Here is a 26,320-nt window from a genome sequence, read left to right on the forward strand (position 1 = left end):
CGTACGCTCGGCTCTGCAGTCCCCCGGCTCTATGGTCCCTCTTTCCGGTTTCTCGTAACGCACTCGCGCCTCTCTAGGCCACCTCTAGCTCTGTGGTGACGGTGGCCGTAGTGGCTGTCTGGTCTGAAAAGAGTGGCGGGAGCCGCTCTACTCCCTCCACACCTACTCGGGAAGCGCGGCTCGCTTCCCCCTGGCTGCGAAGGGCTGTCGGACTCCCGGACCCCGCCACAAAGGTAAGGTTTCCGCGCCTCGGGGGCCGGAGGATCTTCCGAGAAACTGGGGCCCGCCCCCCCATCGACTTTTCTGTTAGGGTCAAGGTTGGGGGCGCCGGACAGCTCAAACCCGACTCTGCGGGGACACGCAGCTCCAGCTTGGCATGGTGAAACTGGCCTCAAGTAGAACTACCATGGTAGTTGCCTGTTGCCTCTGTTTACAACTTTTCCTGTGTTACTGGCCCCTTACTAAAGACGAGGAAACCGTGGCGTAGAGACAGGTGTAATTTCCCCCAGAGTTACAGAGAGTTGCAGTGACAGAGGTGGGTCCAGTCCCTGTCCGGCCGAGTTTAATACTCAGGCCTCTTCCACCTCTTCTCAGCGCAGGTTGACTTCGCGAGCCTTGCGGGCATTGATCCGGAGTTTTATTGTCGAATCTCATCAGGTGTTTCGCGATCCGCAGCAGCAGGTGTCGGCACCGGGAACGTCTCTTGGAGCCAGATGTGCAGTGGACATGCCCTTCCTAACTCCACAGATCCAAGATGAGAATGATTACAGCTTAGTGGCCAGCCTTGACAACGTTAGGAATCTCTCCACTGTCTTGAAGGCTATTCATTTCCGAGAACACGCTACCTGTTTCGCTACTAAAAATGGAATCAAGGTTACAGTGGAAAATGCAAAGTGTGTGCAAGCAAATGCTTTTATTCAGGTAGGCAAACAGGTATCTTTAAGCCTATGACATACGATATAATTCACCCAGTTTAATGAATACCACAGGGCTTAACAGACATCATTTAAGTTAGAGAACAGTGTATTTGAATTCTTTCTCCTGGCAAATTCTCTTCTTGTTTTATAGAGATAATGGTTAGTAATAATAATGTCTAAGTTTTACTAAGCTAAACTATGGGGCAGGCACTATTCTGCGTGTTTTAGATACTTAACTCATTTAATACAGTAGTCCTATCAGGTAGGTTCTGTTATTATTCCCATTTTATGTGTGTGGAAACTGAGGCACAGTTTAAGTGATTTGCCAACAGTTCCAGAGTTGGCAAGTCGCTGAGCTGAGCTGAGCTGAAAGCCCAGACATTTGTTTCCAGAGTATATGCTCTTGGCCACTACTTCACTTTTCCCTTTTATTGGTGATAATAAAATGTTTATTCTTACAAAGTAATATTTTTGTGGTTCAGATAGCATTTCAGAATTAATCCAGCGTTTTTTGAACACCTAAATGCACAGTGTGATGTCAGGTATAGGGGGATAGATATGTTTTCTGTCCTCAAAAGAAGTTGAAAACTAGTATCACTTACGCATTATCAAATGTTTGGCTATTTTCCAAATGACTTTAGCCCTATTGATGGGCATAAAAATGAGACAAGGGGGTCATGTGGATGATAGTTTAGATCCAAGAAACTAGATAAAGGACCCTTCATAAAGTTTTGCATGGTACCGAAATCACTGTTACACCGTTAACTACTGAGTAGTATTATTCTAAAGGATAATAGTTGAAAAAGCTTAAGATGTTTTTCTTGGTAATCAGAAATTTTGATGGAATTAGCATAATATTATTTTTAAAACATAAAGTGAAATATAGAACCTTCTATGTGAGTTTTCATTAATACATATGCATTTTCATATTTCCTTTTTTTCGCAGGCTGGAATATTTCAAGAGTTTATAGTTCAGGAAGAGTCTGTTACTTTTCGAATAAATTTAACTGTCCTTTTAGACTGTTTATCTATATTTGGATCAAGTCCTATGCCAGGTGAACCATTTTATTATCATTATAATGACACAAAAGCATTATACAGAATAATCAGAAAATACAGGAAAAATCATTAGAATAGAAGTAATAAATATATCTTAGAAATTGCAAATTCATTTTTTATTGGTCACAGTCACGGATTCTAACTTTTCTAGCAATATTAATAGTAAGTGTGCGGGGCGCCTGGGTGGCGCAGTCGGTTAAGCGTCCGACTTCAGCCAGGTCACGATCTCGCAGTCCGCGAGTTCGAGCCCCGCGTCGGGCTCTGGGCTGATGGCTCAGAGCCTGGAGCCTGTTTCCGATTCTGTGTCTCCCTCTCTCTCTGCCCCTCCCCCGTTCATGCTCTGTCTCTCTGTGTTCCAAAAATAAAAAAAAAAATAAAAAACGTTGAATAGTAAGTGTGCTATGGGTCTTTACATTTTGCAAAAATATTTACATTAATTTTTTTTTTAATTTACAAAGTTTTGGGGATTTTAAATTTGAACTGGCCAAGAGGAGACTGAATATGTCTTAATTATCTTTATTTAACATTGTGAAAACATGTGAAACATGTATTGCTTCTTTTCCCTAACTTGTTCAGAATTCGCACAGTGTAGTGGCAAGGAAAACCAGTGCTCCTGACTTCCTAATTTACTCTGTTCAAAATTTGTTTGCTCTTATTTCCTTAAGCCCTGTTCATAAATTGTCTATTTTCTGAAATGTTTTCTTTTAAAAATATTTATATATTTTATTGTTGTTAAGAATAGCGAATTCAGTTGCTATGGATATAAAACTATAAGGAAACATCAGAAGAATGATTTTCTTTCATAGGAAAGGAATCTGGAGATAATCTAGGGAAAATTAGGTTGTGGTTCTCTAGAAAATGTATTTTAATTTTATACCAACAATTCTATCATTGCTAATTATCCATTTTTCTAATGCAGCACTCCCCAGCTGGTTTCTCATAAAAGCGTCTGCTAACCCTCTTCTGTACTGTGGCTCTCCATCCAGTAAGGGAAAGGAGCCCAAGATGTCCAGTCGTATTCCTCCTCTGCTCTAGTGGTTTGCAGTGTTAAAACCCACACCACCATTAACCACCCTGTCTTTTTTTCCCGATTTGATCTTAAAATTTGTGGAAGTGTACATAATATCTCCCAATAGAATACACTGACACAACGAATACACTGACATTATACTACAGGCAGTACCAAAGCAGTCCACTGCTGTGTGCACACGTTGAACCTTTAAGAAATAGCATAGCTTATTTGGCAATAAGTCTATTACTTGCAGTATTGGTCCATGTAGATTCTCCATCCTGAAATCATAGAGCTATAAAATCAGTAAGCTGTTTCTGAGGTGGTTTTGGCAAGCTGGAAAACCATTTCAAAGAGTTACATTATATTTTGTTCTGGTTCCCCATTTTGTTACAGTTATTTTTCGAATTGTCTACACATAACTGTCATCAGTTATCCAAGATACGATCCTTTCTTCTAAAGAAATACATATGTGCTAAAAATTGGGCAGAATAAAATAATCTTCAGGAGTTTCATGTATCATTTAAGGAGAAGCTGAACCTGTACTATAAAGCTGAGCTCAAACTTTGATTTCTTTCCATTGCAGGGACTTTAACTGCACTGCGGATGTGTTACCAAGGTTATGGTTACCCTTTGATGCTCTTTCTGGAAGAAGGAGGGGTGATGACAGTCTGTAAAATCAATACTCAGGAGCCTGAGGAGACTCTGGATTTTGATTTCTGCAGCACCAATGTTATTAATAAAATTATTCTGCAGTCAGAGGGGCTCCGTGAAGCATTTTCCGAATTGGATATGACGAGTGAGGTCCTACAGATCACCATGTCTCCCAACAAGCCTTATTTCAGGTGCTTGAACACAGCACAATTATAGCTCATGTGGTCTGCTCCATCTCCCTACTTACACATTTACTTAGGATGCAGAACTTTTATTATCCAGGTTCCTAGAATTTTCAGATCTTTAGAGAGCTTTTACTCTTATTTTTACAGATCAGGAAACTTAAGGTCCAGGAGGATGAATTCAGTACTTAAAGCTTCATAGTGTTGGTTTGTAGATCAGTAGCCCAGTCTCTTACTTCATAAACTAATGGTCTTTTCATTGTACTGTTGTAGGTCAAGTTACATCATGAGGAAAATTTGGGCTTAAACTTTTGGAAAAGGTGTTTGTATCATACAGATCTTTTTCTTTTTGAGTTAGTACAGGATGCAAAAGGAAGCAGATGTTTTCTATACATGGTTCATTCACTGACTATCAGTCATCTACTGTGTGCATATTCCCCTGTTTAAGCAGTTTGGAAAGGAACAGCTTAAAGTCAAGTTGAAGAGAAGATATGTGAAACAGCATAGAAGGAACAGAATTGCATGCCATTTAAGTACCAAAATAATGCACAGATTCTTAACAGAACATGAGTTCTTAGGGATGATTGGCCGAGGTAAGCTTCCTAAGGAAGGGCAATTTTCAGCAGGAATATAGTATCAGAAACTCTCAAATTGCTCCTGATATTTTGAACCAACAAATTATGAAGTTTTCAGAATTAAAATAAATTTGGAGAAAGGATTTAAATATTTCTTCTTTTGAAATACATAAGAATATTAAAGAGTAAAGGAGCTAAATACATACAGAATGAGATGTATAAGATGTTCTTTTTACATCTACTCTAGAAGAACTGAAGGCCCTTATCATGACATTAGGCAGTTAAAAATTTGGCTCAAGATTGGTTAAAATGTTAACCAAAATGGAAATCAATGAAACCTTAAGCAGTGACATGAATTAAAATTCTGGGCACTTTTACAGTATATTTCAGAGGACCACCATTTAAATGATGTCTCAGCATAGTAACTGGATGGATCATGGTGTCATCATTCATTTCTGGTATGGGAAATAACTTGGTGGGGGGAACTGGGACTTGAAATTTCTTTCTGGATTTGTTAAATTTGAGGCACCTATGATACTAGGGAGTAGTTGGACATAGGAAGTTCAGGAGATCGGTCTAGACTGGAAATTTAGATTTGGGAGTCAGCCTCATGGCTGGGTATGGACGAGATGCCTCAGAGAAGGAGGTTACATCAGAGGAGCGACAAGATGGAACCTGAGGAAGACCAGCACATAGGTCTTCTGTCACTGTGCTCACGTAGCACTTACCGACGTGTTAACCCCATAGCAAGTGATCAATAGATTCTTGCAGATTAAATAAACGTATAAACATTTACAAATTGTCTACACACAAACTGCTGATACCACCAAGCAAGAAAAGCCATGAAACAGCCTGAAGAGCAGCCTAAGAAACAAAACAGGGGAGCCGTAATTTCTGGCTGTGGCAGTAGAGAGGGAACAGGACCCCGACTTGCAGATGAGGTAGATCAGGGCCTTCCATCACTCTTCAACTCTCTTGTCCTTTTATATTATTTCTTTTTTAATGTTTATTCATTTTGAGAGAGAGAGAGAGAGAGAGAGAGAGAGAGAGAGAGAGAGGGAGAGCGAAAATCCCAAGCAGGTGTTGTGCTGTCAGCACAGAGCCTGACTCAGGGCTCTATCTCACGAACCATGAGATCATGACCTGCACTGAAATCAAGATGCTTAACCGACTGAGCCACCTAGGCGCCCCTATTTCTGATTTAAGGATGTGGAAAAGTGAGTATCAGAGTAGAATTAAGGCAGTGAAATTGAGGCAAACACCCCTGGATTCCTTTTGTGATTGATATTTTCCAAAGCTGTTTATTAGTTGTTAGTTCCCCCATACTCCCACCTCATCCTGGAGGAATCTTTATTACTGTTAAGTGTTACAATGTATTGTCAGCATTTGTTTACATATCTGTTTCACTCTGCGATTAGCTTTTCAAGGAAGTGTCTTTATTGGGATCCTAATGTGGCTTATTGTTGGACCAGTGAATAAATGAGTTGCTCATTTTTTTTTTTTATTTTTTTTTTTACTGTAGGTTATCTACTTTTGGGAATGCAGGAAGTTCCCACCTTGATTATCCCAAAGATTCTGATTTGATGGAATCATTTCAATGTAATCAGACCCAGGTCAACAGGTCAGTTCTTAATATATTAATCAGGAAGGTGAGGTTTAATATCCTGTATCTATTAAATAAATGTTAAAACTTTCAGTTTGTTGCTACATATGTAACATTCTAAAGCTATAAATAGTAGGGTGCTAGAGGATTTGGGGTTGTGAGAGTGGATGACATTTTTAAAATGAAAAATATTAGCAAATTGGACAAGTATTTGATTTTATTCTTACATTTACTGCTTGTTAGTTCTGGGACCATTTTTGTCCTTCACTCGGAGTTAGAAGCACTGCTTTAAGTGTGTCCAAATAACAACAGCTTTTTATTTACTCCTCTACAGATACAAGATTTCTTTACTGAAACCCTCTACAAAGGCATTAGTCCTATCTTGTAAGGTGTCTATTCGAACAGATAACCGAGGATTCCTCTCATTACAGTATATGATTAGGAATGAAGATGGACAGATATGTTTTGTGGAATATTACTGCTGCCCTGACGAAGAGGTTCCTGAATCAGAGTCTTAAGTATGGCATTCGCTGTGATAGCTGTCTTGACATTCATGATCGGTCACATTCTCGTTCTGGGTATAGTACTCTCCAGAATACTGGGTTTTCTGAAGGGAAGAAGCATGGAGGAGATAGGAACAAGGTCCATGTACCCTAATAGTTGCTGTGTATTTTGTAAGTAAATGTTTTCATGTAGTCGTAGATTAACCAGTACTGGACTGGACTGTGGTTCTGTCTTTTGAACTCATGGGACTCATTTTGAGCCAAGATGAACAACTTATTTAAGTAGGACACGTCAAGAGTCTAAAAATGTAAAGTTTGGTGATTCTGTACCTGAAATGTTCTTTTATTTACTTACCGTTGGAAAAAGCAGCAGCATCTGGGCACCGATTATTAGTTTGACTTCCGGACTGTGTCTTAACGCGGTGGTCCTCAGAGTATGGTGCCTGGACCGAGAGCATCAGCAGTACCTGGAGACTTGTCAGAGATGCTGGAGGGTGGCCAGCCGTCTGTAGCTTCAGTCATTTCCCCCAGGAAATTAGATGCATGTTCAAGTTTGAGAACCACTATTTTGAAGGATATGTTTATTTTTTTGCATTTATAGCATTCAATTGCATTGAAGTGAATGCTGTTACATGTGATTTCTTCCCAAATGTTCAGAAGTTTACGCTTTGCCAAACAAGTGTGAGTAATTGTATGATTTACCTTTAAAGTATACATTTTAAAGAAATCTATGAACAAGATATAAAAGTCTTCAGAGTTACAGAATTTCTTCTCGCTCTCAGAAGTGTTCAGTGCAAGAAGCACTGTAGTAAGTACTTAGATACCTTCTATTTGCTTATACGCGTTTCTCAACCAAACCAAGTGGAGAAAACCAGTTATCAAGTGATTTTGCACTTTCTTGGGTCATTTTCAATTAATTTTTATGGCATGTAAATATTTAATAAAATACAATACTAAAATTACCTGACTTGTTTTGTAACAGAGAACTATATAACCAAAATAAAGGTCCGTACATGTGGTAACAGCTCTGTGTGGGGCAGCACTGTTGGCCTTTGTGGGTATGATAGTTCTTCATAGGAAAAAACATCCCACTGCAGGATTCATTTAGCCTCCCTGGCCTCGGGCCTCACTAGTGCCAGTCATTGTGACCTGCGATTCTCCCCCCACCCCAATAAAAATGTCCCATGTTATTGATGGCTAAGAACCATTGAATAATATTCATCAAAAGGGTATATTTGGAATGCCTACCTTAAAATAGGCCACTTGGCATTAGAGGAGATTGGTTTGGAGAGTAGTTCAGCAAGAACTTCAGGGAAATGATCCCCCAGAACAGCTGTGGGCACTGTTCCCAGGCACAGGGGCTATTCTGGTGTGTAGCCCAGAGTGACTACCTAATAACTACGAAGCCCCCCAGTAATCTCAGCATGCTAGCTGGTACAAAAAGTGGAGTTTTGTAAAGTATAGTATATGTTCAAGAAGTAAATGAATGAATCTACATCAAGAACAGAACAAATCTAAAAGATAATTATGAAAATATTTAATCATAAGCATTTCAAGGACTATAATTTTCCTTTATTTTTTAAAAACAATTTTAAGTTTATTGATTTATTTTGAGAGTGAGAGAGCAAGTAGGGGAGGGGCAGAGAGAGAGAGAGAGAACCCCAGGCAGACTTTGCACTGTTGGGGCTCAAACTCAACATCCATGAGATCATGACCTGAGCCGAAGTCAGACACTTGCCCACCAGAGCCACCCAGGAGCCCCCTATAATTTTCCTTTAAAATAGGGCAGTTACTTTTGGTTTTTGTTCACTGGTACGTCCTGTACCTAGAACGGTGTCTATTCAATAAATATTTGTTAGGTGAAAGAACCTCCATTTCAGATTATCTTTTAGCATTTTATTAATTACTATTTAATTTCAGTTACTTAGCTCTGAGTTGATCTTGATCTGAAGTATTTTTTAAAAGTTGAACCTGTGAAGAAATTAAAATGTATATTGGTTCAGTAGGGAAAGATTGACATTTTTGCACATTTAAGATCGTCATTTTAGCTGCACACATCTTTAACTATTTAGAGTTCGTAAGCTAATGAGTGTAATTCTTTCTACATCACCCACCAAGGTACTGATTTAATATAGAATTTCCTATTTAGTGGTTTCTCTTTGACCTCAGAATTTACTTTGTACAAGTTGCCTTGAAATTCCAGCAGGGGGAGTACTTCCTCAGGCAGACTGGGACATTTTGGTGACTACAAATTCGTTTCATGTGTCACACACAGAAAAAATATAATCTTATTTTGAAGGCCTTTAGTTTTTCCTTTTTGCAGTTTATCTCATTTTATTTTCATTGTGCTTACTAAGGGAATGTGTAGGTTTTTCCTCCATTTTTAATGTTTTCCCCGTTTGATGATACTGTGCTTCCACCTGCAATTGATGAAATGATTTAAAATAAAAACGATTTTTTGAATTCTGTTTTTCTAATAAAGTTAAGTCTTATAACACAACCACTTTCATAAGAAGCCACAGAGTTTCTATGGTGCATCAAGTAGTCCTAGTAAGAATTGGTTACAGTCGCGGAAAGGGCAGCATGTGGCATTCTTCACAGTTCAGGGTGGGGAATTTTTCAGAACAGGGTGCTCCCTTCTTCCCTTACCTTCTTCACACTGACTTCCCCTTGGCCCCACCTGAAACGAAAACTACAGGGTCCTGAGAAATTGGGGAAATTGTATAACATTTTTTCTTTTCCTAATTGTGTCCTCGGTAGTGTTTTCAGGCACAAGTCAGGTTACACGCACCCCCGAGGCCACCAGCAGCTCCAACCCGGACTTCCCACGCCAGGAGTGGACAGAGATGCCATAACAGACAGTTGTTCCCAGTGCTTCTGCTGTGCTGTCCATGTCTCAGCCACCGCCAGAGACTGCAGTAATTAGTAATATTTGAAGTAGGTTTTATTTTTGAAATTAATACTTTGTTGATCAATATAAATCAATATAATAGTAGTGGCTCTCATTGGTAAAACTAGAGGTATTCAGGACATGTGACATGACTAAATTACTAAAGAGTATTTCCCCACCTTTGCATGAAAAGGACATAAAAGTGTAGTGAGGCTTGTGACCTGGACATTTAGACTTGGGGCCTGAGGCTTGACCCCTAAATGGTCTGCTTCCTGCCACCTTGTCCAAGGATTTCTGGCTTCTTCTTGCTAACTAAATTAGGACAGCCTCACTTCTGGAGTATTGTGAAGTCTGCCTCAAGCCGACCTTTCGTGGGAAGTGGTGGGTGAACCACCAAAACAGAAGTAGGGCTTCACTGATCTTAGGGAGCAGTTTGCATGGGCATTTGCATGCTTGCTGATAAATGTTTATTAAAGTCTGTATGTGGGGCAGTATGATCTAGGCTTGATTTTTTTCTTCTTTTTCTAATTTGGTAGAGATTGTAGGGAAATAGCTAACCCTCATCCACCTCAAAGATTTTAGTTCCTGTTAGCTAATTTAAAAAGAATCCGAAAGTTGTGAATGACCTTGTTGACTCAGGTCTGTTAGGAACATCAAGTGTTTGGGGTAGATTATCCAAATTGCTGGTTCCCACTGAATGAATTCAGAAAGTAGCTTAGTTCTCATCTACAGTTTTCCAAGAGAGAATGTAACTTTACATTAGGTTTTACTGTGTCGAACATTTCCAAGGTGGTTTCTTAAACTTAAGGATTTCACAGAATACCAAAATTTTAAAACTTTTGGAACCAACATAAGTAACAACTTACTATTTTCTCAGATATGAGGATGTTAAAACCATAGCTACCATTCATTATCACCACCATTTCATTAAACATTTTAACATCAAAATCAAAGAAAATGGACTATTAGTAACCTTACACTGACAATAAACACTGGATATATTTAAATATTTAAAACTAATTTCAGATGCAATATCAAGATCACACCGTAACATTTTATTTTACAATGTTAACACTTTATGCTATTGTTTTATTGATACAGGTTTGTCAGTCTGGAGATCTTAAGACTTTGGGGTCTCCCAAAGTAGTAACATTTTTAAAACTTTTAGTGCCACACAAAATAGAGTCCAAACGGCCACTTCTGTCTGGTACTTTGATTTTTATCACAGTCATTGTCGAAAATCCATTTTCGTCCGGATATGTGAAAATGGAAGCAACTCTTCTGAGGCTGCTTTAGTCAGTGCAGAATATCCTGGGTAAGGACAGCAGGCCCATCTCCAGACAGGGCTAAAATTAGCAACGACAGTCCGGTGACCAGTTGATAAGCACTGCAGAAAAGGTCAGTGGGATATAGCTGCCTTCAGGCAGGCCTGCAACCTGAGACCTTGGTCCTGAGAGCTGAGCTGAAAGCATGCAGAGCACAGCCGCCAGGAGGAAGCCTTCCAGTCTACAGACCAGGCACTGACTCGCCACTCACCACCATACCTTGGCTACTGGTTGATCATTAGGTTTTACAGACTGAGCAAATGACTGAAATAAAAAAATAATTTTTTGCATGAAGAACCAAAATGTAGTCCCCTAAGCACTAAGTGATATGGAGATGTTAGAAGACGCTTGGATCCCTAAAGACACAGTCTTTGAACTGCATTAAATCAGCTCAGGTAACAGAAACGATGAAGAGAGAAGTTTTTTATTTTGTAAAACTCACACGAATCCGATTTTTCTTTGCTCCCTGAATACGTGAAGAAGACAGTAAGGAATGTTTGAGATTTGAGATTGCTGTTCTCTTTTCCTAGATACACATTTGTTCAGGAGGTAAGGACTTTTTTTTTTTTAAACAAACCTGGTTAAGATTCCTTCCACAAAACAAGCCTTTTTAATCCAGTTTGGGGTTGGGGGCAGCATAATGGGGTGGAAAGTAATCATCTGTGACTCAGGAAGTCAGCTTTATAATCACCCAGCTGACCTTGAACAAATCCATCTCTCTTGTCCCTAGTTTCTTCATTTATAAGAATCAAATCCCTCTCTGACTCTAATATGGCATGAGACCAGGGCAAATGTTTTCAGGAGATCAAACGTTTCTTCACAAGGCAGTTTTAGTGACCTGAAACAAGGTATGACTAAAAGTATTTCCAAACAGTATATTAAAATGGTCATCAATAAACTACTTAGGTGTTGCAGAATCTTCTTTAAAAACCAAAACTGAAAAAAATGAAATATGAGTTATAAAAAGGGAAATACAAAAGTATTTTGTATACAAAAATATACAAAAGAGTCCCCAGTCATTAAGAAACTAAAAGCATGTATCTAAAAAAAGATTTCTACACTTGCCCTGTCCCTTGCCCCCCCCCGCCCCAAGTTATAGATCAGAATCCTGCTTTCTAATGGCTCTTGAGTATTTTTACCTGTAATGCTGCTGCTAAGTAGACTTTCTCCCCCCCCCTTAGAGTTCTTAGTTCTGCTTTTGATCTGCCATTGTTATCAGTGTTGATAAATATATCTTGTGATCCAGAATTTTTGTTATCAACAAGGTTGGCTTTATTGTTGGCTATCCAGTATAGAGGTTTTCTCTTTACTGATAACAGAAGACCTAAAGGAAAGGAGACAAACATTTGTGCATTTTATTTTGTTCTTGCCTCTCTTCCAGTTCCAAATCACTGCTTTATTGAGCTAGATGGCTGAACTTCAGTCTGAGGCAACTATTTCACCATGTGCCCATACCCCTAAAATGTTGACTCTTCTAACAGGCCTCTAAAATGGTACTCGAGTCTTGGGTTTTCTCCCTGAGGAGCAGGAACTCTTCCTTTGACACAGATGGCAGCTAAGGATATCTAAGATACCGGGATTGCTTTTAATCACAGCTCAAAAAAAATGTACCTAGTTTAGGGTCTTTTATATTGTTCATAATTTTCAGGGGATCTCTTCTCATGAATACACAGATTTTAGGGCCTAGGGCCCTCTTAATTGCTACACAGAGGATCTATCTTCCCCATTTCCAGCCATTAAGAGTCCCATACACCGATTTCCTAATATTGGAGAAGCTGGGCTGGAGTTAGAAGTAATCTGGTCCAAAAGAAATCTGGTCCAGAAACCTGGTTTCTATTAAGTGTTCTTCAGTCATCTCCTATTTAGACCTCAAGCCTGCTAAGTGTGGTTTTCATGGCCCCTATCTGACTGAAAAAAAATATTTGTTCCACAGAAATACGAGATACAAAATTTTATGAGGCTTTTTTTATATTCAAGTTCCACTATTTTATATTCATTTTCTACTACTGACTGCATAAAATACAGAAAGCTATCTGGCGCTTTAACTTCCTTCTCAGTAAACCAAGAGATAATGTGATTTCAGATCTGAAGAAGAAATAGGCACAAATTAAGTCAATTGCTCAGCGTCTCATAAAACCTGAGGGGGGCAAAAATCTGAGGGGCCTCTGCTAGGAATAGAAACTCCCATCCCACTCCAATCATAGGAGTCAGAAATCCGCCTGGGCCTCTTCACCCTCCCGCCACAAGGTGGCAGGATTCCCCTGGCCTGAAATCTCCGGGTCACTGAAAGGACACTGACTTCCATCCGTTGAGTATACGTTATCTTCTTTGGATTGGAGTAATTGTATCAGACTGTCGTTTCCAAGGGCTGATAAGCTCCATCCAGCTCACTTTTGGGATGTTGACCAGGGAAGTGTTTTCCACACCAGCTTCGTGTGGTAGCTTTTTACCAAGAATAGTTACTAGCCCCTCTCTCCTTGTGCTGCATGCACCAAATGTTGTAGCTAGAAGATAATAAACTTAAAGAAAGCCCAGGCTTCAGTAAAAACAAAAATAGATGTTATTTGTTACATGATTACTATGGGGCCAGGCACCCTGCTAACCCCTTTACATACATTTTGTTTTCACGGCAACACTAAGAGATCTGTGTTCTTCTCACCTCCATTCTATGGTGAGCAAACCAGGATTACATGCGGATAGAAAGTGGTGGTTCTGGGGCCTGAACCCAGGCTTGTCTGTCTCCAGAGCTAGCTCTTAACCACCATGAATCATACAGAAAAATTAGTTCACAGGGATGCATTGAAGTCATGGTTTCTATGATCAGATAAAATAGTTCATTGCTGAGATAGTCATGTTCACAGACTTTATTATGTCCTGAAGTGGGGCCCACATTCTTTGCCAAACTACAAAAGCATTCTTGTACCCTCAGTTCAAGCATGTGCTACACCCCTTGCTCTTAATAAAACTAAATCTTAGTTTCTCTACTTTGGTTCTAAAGGTTGTGTTTTATTTGCCAAAATTTAAGTGATCGTTTTCAAAAAGAAATCAGGTATATATGAATACAGTGAGTTGTTGGGTTTTTTTTTAATTAATTTGTTCTCAACATGCCAATAGGGAAGTTTAGTATTTGAACAGTTCTGAGAAGTCCAGGAAATGAATGTGTCACTTCGTTTACCCTAGTTTGTTTTTTCCTAAACTGAACTGCCATGGAGCCTTTCCACCTCCTCCCTGTGGCCAGGGCAACATCCCTTGGAATCAGCAACCCTTGCAATGCCCTTTAGGAAATGCTGCCTTGTACGGCAGCCATAAAGAACTTACCATTGCTTTGATACACTCTCCTCTGTCATGCCTCGGTGCCTTTGCATATACAGTGCCTTCGTCCTGGAATGGTTTCTCTTCTCCACCTGGATGAATGGCTACTTGCCCTTCAAGAAACAACTCAGATGTAACGCTTCCTAGGAAGTCTTTTTCCAGCTTTCTTAGATTCTGTCTCCTTCCCACTCACACTGCATTGCGATTTCTACTACAGGGCTCACTCATGTTTCCATTATTTCTTCATGTTTGCCTCTCCTACTTGACTATTGTCTCAAAGGAATGACCGTGGTGTATTTATCTTTATTAGCACCTGCATCTCTAACTATACTTAGCACCTAGTAGTTGTTCACAACATGTGTTAAGGAAGGAATAAAGATGAGGAAACTGAGACTCAGAATGTTTAGGCAACCAAAGGTCACGTGGGTATTTCATAGCAGAGTTGGGCCTCAAAGAACACTGCTCTCGTCTATGCCTGAATAGCAAATTTGTGGCAGTTCAGCTCTACCCCCACCCGTGCCCCACAGCAGACAATACTAATAAATTAACTCCACCAAGCTCAGCCTTTTGCTCAAGAAACCTCAAGCATCGCTCTAGGAAAACACTAACAGAGCTGGCCCATGCGATGAAAAATACTTGATCTCCTTGACCTCGTCCACACGGTATCCTCCAATCGATCTATTTTTGTGGACATGGCAGAGTGCTGTAGATTGCAGAATCCCTCCTCTGTTCTGCTAAAGACAGGGTACGCTGAACTCTCTGCCACTTAGCAGCCTCTGTTCCTCTTCGGGGGGGCCCTGGGGTGGGGAGCTAAAGGTGCCTAAATTTTCCCTGCTCCATCTGCCCCAATGCCTCCAGCCCTCCCCGGTGTCCTGATTTGGGAGAGCTCCTGCCCCCTGGCATCAGCATGCGAGAGCGGATTTGCCCCTCACCGACTCACACACCAAGTTTGCCCAAACAATTCCCCCTCTAATTTTGTAGAGGCAGTGTTGGAATATTTACTGATAAATGATAGGAAAAGAAGATAAATGCAGCAGCCAGGAAACCAGCTTATGGAGCATAAATTTCATCACTGAGGCTTATTTGGCTGACACAGCACATCACCTACTCTCCTCCTCACTGCACTTCTCTCTGGAGATAATCTCCCCAAATCCTACTTTCCTTGGCTTTCCCTCCTTAGTCCCTCAGCCCAGAAGAGGCTGTTCTGTTTGGTTTACATGACTGAGAGGGCAGGAGGCCACTAATCGATTAATAGGCATTCCTTCTTGGGGCACCTGGGTGGCTGAGGTCATGATCTCACGGTTTGTGAGTTTAAGCCCTGCATCAGGCTCTCTGCTGTCAGTGTAGAGTCCACTTCAGATCCTCTGTCCCCCCACCCCCCAGCCCCAGCCCCAGCCCCTCCCCTGCTGGAACTCTCTCTCAGAAATAAAAATAAAACATTTTTTTTTAAATAGGCATTCTTTCTTTCCCCTATTGTGAAAGGGATGGTTTTCCTTGCGCTTCTGTTGGCTTCTACATCTTTTTTTTTTTTTTTTTTTTTTTTTGGGACAGAGAGAGACAGAGCATGAACGGGGGAGGGGCAGAGAGAGAGGGAGACACAGAATCAGAAACAGGCTCCCGGCTCTGAGCCATCAGCCCAGAGCCCGACGCAGGGCTTGAACCCACGGACCGCGAGATCGTGACCTGGCTGAAGTCGGACGCTTAACCGACTGCGCCACCCAGGCGCCCCTGGCTTCTACATCTTAAGACCCATCAAAAGTAATATGAAAATAGCTTGTGGGCATGTGGCTGTCCTAGAAACATTTAAATATAACAAAAATGAAGTTGATGCACCATACTCTCAGACTTCCAATACACCTGGATGAAAAGCTAGAGTTGTAAAATTAGATAATGTTTATTGAGCAGCTACCATAAGCCAGATACGGTGCTAAGTGCTTTAGGTTAATAATCTCAATTGCTCTTCATTATGTTTCATATTATAGATACTATTCTAGGCCTCAGGGGGAACTGAGGCTTAGGATAACTTGCCTAATGACACGTAAAAAATGGCAGAGGCTGGATTCACACACAGGTCCATCTGACTCTAAAGTCCATGACCTTGACTATTTAATATTCTTCTAACAAGTCGAACTGTCCAGTATTGGAAAGGGCCACTTTGACAGGTAATGAGCGATTCCTGATTTGGAGAGGTGTTTAATCAGGTACTGGATTACCGGAGTAATCTCAAAAATCTGCTCTACCAATATAGCTCGTTCTAATGTCTGTGATGATTCCCTATTTGCCAGCGTTATGGCTTCTTATGAGTCCTCATTCTCTTATCATCATCAGTGTCATCATCACCTCTCGTTAGCACATACGATGTGTCAGGCATCCTTCTGAGCAGTTTTACTTACATTAATTTATTTAGTCAAAACTACCCTACAAAGTAGTTATTAGTATTATCCCCATTTAATAGATAAGGAACCTGAGAAGCAAAGTGCCTTGACCAAGGTCAGACAACTAATAAGTCACAGAGCTAGGATTATAACCCAGGCATCTGGCTGTAGTACATTACACTGTCTCTTACTGTTTGATACATGTGCCATACTTTTTAAAAATTTATCTTTTTTTATTATCATAGATATATATTTGTTGTAAAAAAATGTCAACACAAATATATAACACAGAAGTTGAAAGTCCCGCATAATCCAATGTCTCAGAGATAATTATTACCTTCACTAACCACACATTTATATATTTATTTATGGGTTATACTATAGACAATGCTCATTAATATGTATTTTTCATGTTTTTACCCCTAACAATTTATCTGCAATATTCTTCCATAACTCTTCAAAGCTCTACTTCATGCTTTTTTTTTTTTTTTTAACGTTTATTTATTTTTGAGACAGAGAGAGACAGAGCATGAGCAGGGGAGGGTCAGAGAGAGAGGGAGACACAGAATCTGAAACGGGCTCCAGGCTCTGAGCCGTCAGCACAGAGCCCGACGCGGGGCTCAAACTCACACACCGCGAGATCGTGACCTGGCTGAAGTCGGCCGCTTAACCGACTGCGCCACCCAGGCGCCCCTCTACTTCATGCTTTTTAATGACCATATTATATGATCATAAACATGGACCTCATTATATTGATCATAAACATGCACTGGTGTTTCTACTGGTGGACATTTGAGTTTTTTCTACTGTTTTGATATTATTTAAAAAAAAATCTACAAGGAAGGCAGAAGACCCTCTTTCTGCATTACCCCCAAATAATACAAAAACAATAATTAGAATGAACATTTCAGGAAGCTTACTATGTGTCATACATTAAGTAAAGCACTTAAAATAGAATGCTCTCAGGCGCACCTGGGTGGCTGAGTCAGTCAGGCATCCAAAACTTGATTTCGGCTCGGGTCATGATCTCACAGTTTGTGGGATCGAGCCATGCACTGGGCTCTGCACTGACAGCATGGAGCCTGCTCGGGATTCTCTCTCTCCCCATCTCTCTGCCTCTTCCCTGCTTGTGCTCTTTCTCTCTCTCTCAAAAATAAATAAATAACCTTTAAAATAATAGAGTGCCCTTATTCACATTTTTAAGATTATTTTAAATTTTTTAAAGAAAACTCTCTGTGCTCAAACTCACAATCCCGAGATCAAGAGTCATATGCTCTACAGGCTGAGCCAGCCAGATGCCCCTTCACACTTTTTTTTTCCAATGAAGAAAGGAAGACATAGGAAGTCTCACTGCAAATGGGAAAGCTCAAATTTGAGCCCTGTTTTGATTTCAAATCACACTGCATACACACTTCCAAAGTAAGTGTAAGTGTTCTTTCTCAAGTCTTTTCATTTCACATTTACATATTCCATGGGGTTCTTATCCATTCCCTTCACTTCAGAATGTGTCTCCTTGCGCTCCTGGTCCATTCAGCCCATCAGACACTGCCAAGTGGATGCACTGTGGGCACCTCAAACTTAACTCATCCAAAACAGAAATCATATTCCTCACAACCCCTAGACATCCTCCAGGATGATCTCCACTTGTCAACACTATTTAATTTAACAGCATGGTCATTCACTCAACTGTCCAAGCTAGAAACTTCAAAGCTGCCTGTGACTCCTGCCTGTATTACACCCCACATCTAACTGGTTCTAAGGCTTTGTTACAAGAGACCACAAATTGTTTCTCAATCCATCCTCTCCACCTTCCTCCTACTAGGGCTTTAGATAATTAAGGCTCCTGACACCTCTCCCTTAGACTGTTGTATCTGCTCATAACTGATCTCCCTACTTCTAATCTCTCCCTAGGTCCCATCTATTCTTCCATTGCTGTCAGAGGTAATGTTGTAAAGCTAATAATTGATCATGTCATATCCTGCTTATATTCTCAGTAGTAAGTTTTAAACTCCTCAGCAGGGCACATAAAACATCCCATAATCTCACCCCAATTTATCCTTCCAAACTCACCTGCAGTATATTCTTACCCATGTACCTTAAACTATGACCACCCATGATCACTTGTGTTTTCTCAGAACTATCGATTATCTCCATGCCTCTATGCTTTTGTTCATGCTACTTGAAATGCCCGCCTCTGGCTTCTCTTCTACCTGCTGATATTTTACTTTTCTTTGAAGACCCAGCACGCTGCCCCCAACGTACATACAGTTTCCACCCTTGTCTCTAGCCTCTCAATTTATTACTTGTCCTCTTTGTTTACATTTCTGTTAATGCTTTACTATAGACTAGTAATCTGGTCACGTGTGTCTATCTTTCTGAAAGGACTCAATCTTAAACATATTAGTATTTCTTGGGGCGCCTGCGTGGCTCAGTTGGGTAAGCATCTAACTTCAGCTCAGGTCATGATCTCACAGTTCATGAGTTCAAGCCCCGCATTGGGCTCTGTGCTGACAGCTCAGAGCCTGGAGCCTGCTTCGGATTCTGTGTCTCCCTCTCTGTCTGCTCCTTCCCTGCTTGCACTCTGTCTCTGTCTCAAAACTGAATAAACATTAAATTAAAAAAATATATATTAGTATTTCTAGTGCTTAGAAGGAGCTTCATATGTAAAAAATTAAAACTGGAGTTCATTTGTGATTTAGGTAAAAGACTACACAGCCTCAAAGTTTACTTCCAAATCTGAGATTTTCTGTGCCTTTCTGATACACTAAAATCTTACTTGAGGATTGCAATGATCATTTAACCTTAGAATTAACTCCGATTTCAAGGGCCCATTTCTGCTTTCACTTCTTTGCAGAGGCTTTAAAAGCCAAGCATTTGGGCTCTTGGCAATGAACGCCCAGTCGAGTGCTGTCATTGGATTTCCGGAGGAGGTGGGGTAAAAAATACAAGAGCACATCGGAAAACTAGCGGGGCTCCAGAACATCTGGGATTGATTATTCCAGTGAGTTGCTCGAGCAAGGAGAACAATTCTCGTACTAGTTTTTTTTGACATCTGGGCTTTGGCGGCTACCCCTATGGCTTTCTCAGCAGTTCTTGAGGAGTGAGATATGGCTTGTTTCAGTGGAAGAAAAACCTCCAGTGACTCCACTTCTACAGCAGAGGCCTCCAGAAGACCCTTTTCCTCTTACATGGATTTTCTTAGCAGGCCCAGGTCTTCTTGTCATTTACACAGAGAATTAATCTCCCCCTACCCAGAGAAATTCATCCTACCTGGGGTCTGAATTAGGTTATACCACCCCCCTCCCAATTCCTCTTCCTCCTATGATTCTTTTCGAACCATGGACAAGGAACAGTAAAAGACTGGGAGGAGAAGCAACCTCAGGCTACGGTGGAAGTGGATTCACTCCAGCTCCTGCAAAGTGCCTCTTATTAAATACAAGCTGAGTAGGACTTTAGTTCCAGTTCTGAGGGAGAAGGGGGGGCGGTGAAGGGTGTTTTGCTAACATTTATTGAGCACACACTCTGCCAGGCACTGTCCTATGCATGTTATATACATTATTTTATTTAAAACTCGCAATGATTTACTATGGTATACTATTATCTGTAGTCTAATGATGGAGGAACCGAGGTTCAAGGAGGTTAAATGATTTTCCCGAGGCCACATACTTAGTAAGTGGCAGGGGCAGGTTAAGTTGACAGGGATGAATCTTTTCATCCCGTCATGGGGTGAGATGTCTACTCTTTACGCATTACTCCTAATGTAAAATAATAATAGCTGCATGATATACAAAAGCTTTTTATTTAAACATTCGGACCTATTACCTCTAGCACATCAGAGAGATGATGGTGATGATGATGGTGACAAAGGTGATGATTCCAACATTGAGCATTGAAGACCTGCCAGGACCTGATCTAGGGGTGCTGTATTATATGTGATCTTATTCTCAGAAAACCCACTTTTTGAGGAAGGTATTATTACTTTCTTGATGAATATACAGAGGCCGAGAAAGGCTAAGTAACTTCACCTAGGTCAGAGAGCTGAATGTTGAAGCCTGAGTTTTAAATCCGGACAGCCTACCTTCAGAGTGTAAGCTACATTGCCTACAGGGAGCACATTCTGGAGTTAGAGAGACCTGGTTTCGAATCCCAGCTCTGCCTCTTCCTGGGTAAATTAACTTGAACATATCGGTCCTCAGTTTCTCTGTATGTAAAATGCACCTCTGGAGACTTACCTGCTAACCAGGTGTCTCCATATATATTCTCAAGTACATGAGAGTCAGAACCCCTATTCTATAGGAAATGGAAGTGCATTTTTGAAATACGATAGAGGTAGGTTCAAATCTTACTACTTAATACTTACCAGCTAGGTATTTAAAAAAGATACTCAAACTTTCTGATTCTCAGTTTCATCACCTGAACATGGGAGGCAAAAATACCTACCTAATAGGAATATTTGTGGGTTAGAAATAGTAGATGTATTTTACAATGCCAGGGAATTGGAAGAAGTTCTACGTTATACTCATTATTTAAATATCGTTATGGCTCTCGACCAGGAAAATATACTTTCATACGCACCAGCAGGTAGGGGGCCAAGTTCCCCGTTTACCGTCCGAACACAGGCATCACTAGGGAGGCTAGAGAACCCCCTTCTGGAAGGTGATAAAACAGGAGACAGTCTTCTGTTGGGCCTACTTTAGGTGTGGCTCTGACTCAGGTAGGTGGGGATATGATGGGCTGAATGTGTTCTCTCTGCTCATCTTGTCCCTCACCTGCCCAGCTTGCTGAGAAAGGTACCAAGTGAACTGCCTCCAGTGAACTACAGTCAGGGTCCTGACTCTCGCTCCACAACAATGCCCCCCCCCGCCCCTTTATTAGGCTCTAGGGGGAAAGCATGTGGCCATTAGAGTCACACTTACTTAGATCCAAACCCTCTGTCAAGTGAGAGCTATCATACTGAGTATTTGTGAGGATGAAATTCTTTATGAAAATGACTTAGCTCAGTTATAGGGGCTTAGTATATACTCAACAAATTTTAATTTTCATCTTTCTTAGAAGAGAATAATTCAAGGTCAACGTCATTCTGAGATGAACACAAAGATAAAGAAGGATGCAAGTCTTCACAAAACACTCTTTTAGCTTAAATTCTAAATATTTAAAAAAAGATTCTCAAGAGCCTCTTTTATTACTAATTTTAGAGCTAATTAAATCCCCCCAAAACTTGTCTTATATTTAAGGACCTAGATTTTATATATTCATTGAATATATTCATTTACTTTGAATATACTCAATTGAACATATTCATTTACTTTGAATACCTTGTCACAGGCTAACAGCTGAGATACTCTTATAGGACTTAGGTCTAATGCTCAGCATTGAAAGAGATACTATAAGTACAAATTTATTATTGCAGCAGACCCCTACGGCATTGGTTTCTGACAGACTACTAGAAATCGACTAGTTACTCCACAGGATTTGGCCACATCCATAGTCCAGGTTGGCATTATGCCCCTCTAGCAAGAATCGCAGAGGCGCTCACCCGCTAACTGACTGAATCTGGGCAAGACCATGCTATCCATAAATCCGTACTGATGACCTGGTTGGTGACCAGGGCCACAACTCACCTCTGCATTAGGGTAAGGAGGTCTTTTGTGTCTCTGCTTTTACTGTGCTCTCTTCCATATAAAAGGATTTGAATCATCAGACACTGTAGGTAAGTTGAGAAACATAGGTTAAAGAGAATCAGATAGCCAGCACCTTCTTTATAAACCAAACTCAGAAGAGCATCACTGGAACTGAGGTATCACGAGTTTCCATGTCAAATTCCCGCCCTGCATCCCTCCTCTTGGTTCCCAGCCAAGGAGGAAAAGGAGACTGAACGGAAGGCTCCGCATACCTCCATGCTTTATGTGTGTCATTCTACCCCACTGCACCTGCCACCACCATGTGGCTATGGATAACAAGAGTAACAGGGCCCAAACATGGCTGTAGTAATGGTTTCCATCAGGATTTTCCAAATAGCTATGACCAAATGGATAGATATAAATGAAATTTGTGTATGGGTCCTAAATTTGCATTGCATTCTCAAGCTGTATCACTTTACTCTTTTTTTTAAAGTTTTTTATTTGAGAGAGACAGAGACAGTGCGAGTGGGGGAGGGACAGAGAGAGAGAGAGAGAGAGAGAGAGAGGAAGAGAGAGAATCCCAAGCAGGCTCCACACTGTCAGTGCAGAGCCTGATGTGGGACTTGAACCCATGAAACCGCGAGATCACGACCTGAGCCAAAACCGAGAGTTCGACGCTCAACTGACTGAGTCACCCAGGTGCCCCTATATCACTTTACTCTTAGGCAGTTTTCCACTTAAAATTTTATTATGGACCTCTCTTTCCAATCAAGATGGAATAATCGGGATCAGATTTACACTTGCACATGAAATAACCAAAAAATGAAAAAGTAAACAAAATATATGAAGCAATCTTTAAGACACTGAACATCAGCCAACAAAGAACAGTGATCCCTGAGAGAGGGAAACAAGTGAGATAAATCCTAAAACTGCCCCGAGATTATTGCTTTGAGAGCAGTTCCAGGTCATGATGCAGGGAAGGGAACAGAGGGAAGCTCAGCAGACTCCCTAAGTTGAGGATAAGGAGCTGAGTGTCCCCGGAGACCCTCAGAGCTGAGTAAAAAGAGAGGAGACAGCTGCACAGAAAAAGATCCAGGAATATCTGTGGTGGATCCCCCTTGTGTATTCAGCAGAGTACTGACTAGCACGTCTATGTGAGAAAACTGCCCAAAGCTGGGAAAGGAATCAGCTGAAGGGGCTGGCGGGAACAGGGCCTGGTGCTTACACAGGGCTGGGCACAGGGCCTGTTTCAGTCAGCCAATCTAGAGAGCCTCATGGCTCGTGGAGCTTTGGGTGGCGGACTCAGAAGGCTTCTGCCTCAGTAATGGGGGATAATTAGCCCTTCACTGACTCCTGCTCTAGTCTCATCTACTGAATCTTAAAAAGCAAGACCTAAAAGGACTACACTATAATTAAACTGAGTTCCAGAACAAAGTTCAAGAATACTTATAGGAATACAAAAATATCCAACACCTAATAAGGTAAAATACACAACACCTGGCATCCAAACAAAGATTGCAAAAGCCCGTAAAGAAGCAGAGAAGTGTTATCCATATGAGAAAAATGTATCAATCAAAACCCACCCCAAACCGACATAGACGTTAGAATTAGCAGAGAAGTATATTATAACTGTTATAACTTTATTGCATATGTTAAAAAAATTAAATGAGGACATGAAAAATTTATTTTTTTAAAAGACCCAAATCAAACTTCTGGAGATGAAAATGTAAAAAGATGGATGGGAGGGATTAAGAGCAGTTTTGATATTAGAGAAGAAAAAAATTAGTGAATCTAAAGGCATAAGAATAAGAACTATCCATAAAGAAAAATAATAGATTATAGCAGTGGGTACAGAAAAATAGTTTTTACAATAGCCAACACCAAATTGTATAAAATCCGACATCCATTCCTGAGTTAAAAACAACTCCTTAGCAAACCAGGAGTAGAAGGTAATCTCCTCAAGCTGATAAAAGTTATTTATAAAAAAGTCAACAGCTAACAACAAACCTAATTGGTGAAAGACTAAAATTTTTCCCCCTGAAAACAGAAATTAGACAAGGTTGCCTGTTCTCACCACTTCCACTCAACATTGTACTAGATGTTCTGGTCAATGTAGCAAGACATAAAAGGCATCCAAATTGGAATGAAAGAAGTAAACTTGAGGGGCACCAGGGTGGCTCAGTTGGTTAAGCGTCTGACTTCTGCTCAGGTTATGATCTTGTGGTTCATGGGTTCAAGCCCAGTGTCAGGCTCTGTGCTGACAGCTCAGGGCCTGGAGCTGCTTCAGATTCTGTATCTCCCTCTCTCTCTGCCTCTCCCCTATTCATGCTCTACCTCTCTCTCTCAAAAATAAATAATAAGACATTTAAAAAAAAAAAAAAAGAAGTAAACTTGATTTGCAGATGACATGATCATCCATGTAGGAAATCTGATGAATCTATAAACAGCTACTAGAATAAGTGAGTTTAGCAAAGTTATGGGACCCCAAATTATGTATTTAAAAATTGTTATATTTCTATATACTAGCATCAACAATCAGAAATTGAAATTCAAATATGATACATTTAAAATAGCAAAAATTGGAAATCAGTCTGAATAAATCTAAGGAAAGGTGCACATGACCTGTACATCAAAAACTACAAGAAATAGGGGCACCTGGGTGGCTCAGTTGGTGAGGCCTCCGACTTCCGCTCAGGTCATGATCTCGAGGTTCATGAGTTCAAGCCCTGCGTCAGGCTCTGTGCTGACAGCTCAGAACCTGGAGCCTGTTTCAGATTCTGTGTCTCCCTCTCTCTCTGACCCTCCCCCGTTCATGCTCTGTCTCTGTCTCAAAAATAAATAAACGTTAAAAAAAAAAAACTACAAGAAATATTATTGGGAGACATTAAAGATGACCTACACAAATGGGAGAATATCACATGTTCATGGGTGAGAAGCTCAAGATTGTTAAAATGTTAATCCTCCCCAACCTGATCTACACATTCAATGTAATCTCAAGCTAAATCTGAGCACATGTTTTTGGGGAAACCAATACAGTGATTCTAAAATTCCTGTGGAAACGCAAAGAACCGAGAATACTCAGAACAACATTGAAAAAGAACAAAGTTGAAAAACCAACACTACCTGATTTCAAGACTTGTTTTAATGTTTTTATTTATTTTTGAGACAAAGACAGAGCATGAGCAGGGGAGGGTCAGAGAGAGAGGGAGACACAGAATCTGAAGCAGACTCCAGGCTCTGAGCTGTCAGCACAGAGCCCGACGTGGGCTTGAACTCCCAGACTGTGAGATCATGACCTGAGCTGAAGTCGGACGCTTAACTGACTAAGCCACCCAGGCGCCCCTCAAGACTTGTTTTAAAGCTACAATAATCAAGACAGCATGTATTGACCTGAAGATGGAAAAACAGATCAGTGGAACAGACAGGAGTCCGTAAATAATACACACACACACACACACACTGAATTTTTGACAAAGGTGCAAAGATAATTCAGTAGAAAAAGGAATTTCATTTCAATAAAAACGGTGCTAGAACAGCTGGCTACCCACATGCTAGACAAACAGACAAACAAACTGGGATCCATTCCTAGTAACATACAGGAAAACTGATTCGAGTGGATCATAGGCCTAAATGTTAAACCTAAAACTACAAAAAATCTAGAAGAAAACATAGGAGAAAAATAGTTTTGACTTCGGTCAGGCAAAGATTTCTTAGGTAAAACACCAAAGCGCAATCCACAAAAGAACAAATTGATAAACTAGACTGCATGAAATTGAAAAGCTTCTGCTCTTCAAAAGACACTTGTTAAGAAAATGAAAAGGCAAACTTCATGCCAAGAGAAAATATTTCCAACTCATATATCTGATAGAGAACTTGTATCTAGAATATATGAAGAACTTGTTTCCCACTTTATAGCATTTATGGCATGAACTAGGAACATAACGTGTTTACACAAACACACAACAATTGTACATTGGCATCTTTACGATATTTTTTTACTTTATTTTTAAAATTTTTAAAGTTTTTTTAAATTTATTTTTGAGAGAGACAGAGACAGAGAGTGGGCAGGGGAAGCGAAGAGAGAGAGGGAGACACAGAATCCGAAGCAGGCTCCAAACTGTCAGCACAGAGCCTGAGGTGGGGCTTGAATCCATAAACCGTGATATGACCGGAACTGAAGCCCGTCGCTTAACCGACTGAGCCACCCAGGCACCCCTGATCATATCACTTTCTTAAACCTCTAGTGCAAAAGGCCCTGCTGGTCTCCCCTTCCTTATAAACCCCTGCCTCTCCCA

The 26,320-nt window shown here is 40.6% G+C and overlaps 2 protein-coding genes across 14 annotated transcripts in view; one reads left to right on the forward strand and one right to left on the reverse strand.

The window, feature by feature from the left end:
- Window positions 1-70: 70 nt before the first annotated feature.
- RAD1 (RAD1 checkpoint DNA exonuclease) lies at window positions 71-7,526 on the forward strand. 5 transcript variants are annotated; one of them, XM_006928058.4, is made up of 6 exons: window positions 71-233; window positions 600-921; window positions 1,864-1,972; window positions 3,572-3,830; window positions 5,919-6,017; window positions 6,334-7,526. In XM_006928058.4, exons 2-6 carry the CDS (start codon window positions 727-729, stop codon window positions 6,515-6,517), a joined length of 846 nt encoding a protein of 281 aa, XP_006928120.1. In that variant the 5' UTR covers window positions 71-233; window positions 600-726; the 3' UTR covers window positions 6,518-7,526. The 5 variants fall into 5 exon arrangements, with proteins under 5 accessions (XP_006928120.1, XP_006928121.1, XP_019667603.1 ...); XM_006928059.4 differs by having other exon boundaries at window positions 74-233; window positions 595-921; XM_019812044.2 differs by having other exon boundaries at window positions 74-233; window positions 679-921.
- An 857-nt stretch (window positions 7,527-8,383) lies between these two features.
- The window catches only part of TTC23L (tetratricopeptide repeat domain 23 like), a 61,171-nt gene continuing 43,234 nt past the window's right edge, over window positions 8,384-26,320 (reverse strand). For 3 of the 9 annotated variants that reach the window (XM_045038237.1, XM_045038234.1, XM_045038243.1), the window contains exons 11-14: window positions 22,026-22,108; window positions 20,980-21,053; window positions 14,036-14,142; window positions 8,384-8,473 (exon numbers count right to left, since the gene is read on the reverse strand). In XM_045038237.1, coding sequence (XP_044894172.1) covers window positions 8,423-8,473; window positions 14,036-14,142; window positions 20,980-21,053; window positions 22,026-22,108 — 315 coding nt within the window. In that variant the 3' untranslated portion in view covers window positions 8,384-8,422. Of the gene's footprint in view, window positions 11,654-11,856; window positions 12,042-14,035; window positions 14,143-20,979; window positions 21,054-22,025; window positions 22,109-26,320 lie in introns of those variants that run through there. The other 6 variants (XM_045038253.1, XM_045038247.1, XM_023239095.2 and 3 more) reach the window with 6 other exon arrangements.

Source organism: Felis catus, chromosome A1 (genome assembly GCF_018350175.1).
Source record: "Felis catus isolate Fca126 chromosome A1, F.catus_Fca126_mat1.0, whole genome shotgun sequence".
In the NCBI taxonomy this organism is placed as follows: domain Eukaryota; kingdom Metazoa; phylum Chordata; class Mammalia; order Carnivora; family Felidae; genus Felis; species Felis catus.

Bases quoted from the DNA above. Each gene is read 5' to 3' on its own strand.
- RAD1 (XM_006928058.4), top strand. From the start codon at position 727: ATGCCCTTCCTAACTCCACAGATCCAAGATGAGAATGATTACAGCTTA. The intron at 1,973-3,571 runs GTGAACCATTTT...TTTCCATTGCAG, and splicing joins TGGATCAAGTCCTATGCCAG to GGACTTTAACTGCACTGCGG. The intron at 6,018-6,333 runs GTCAGTTCTTAA...ACTCCTCTACAG, and splicing joins AATCAGACCCAGGTCAACAG to ATACAAGATTTCTTTACTGA.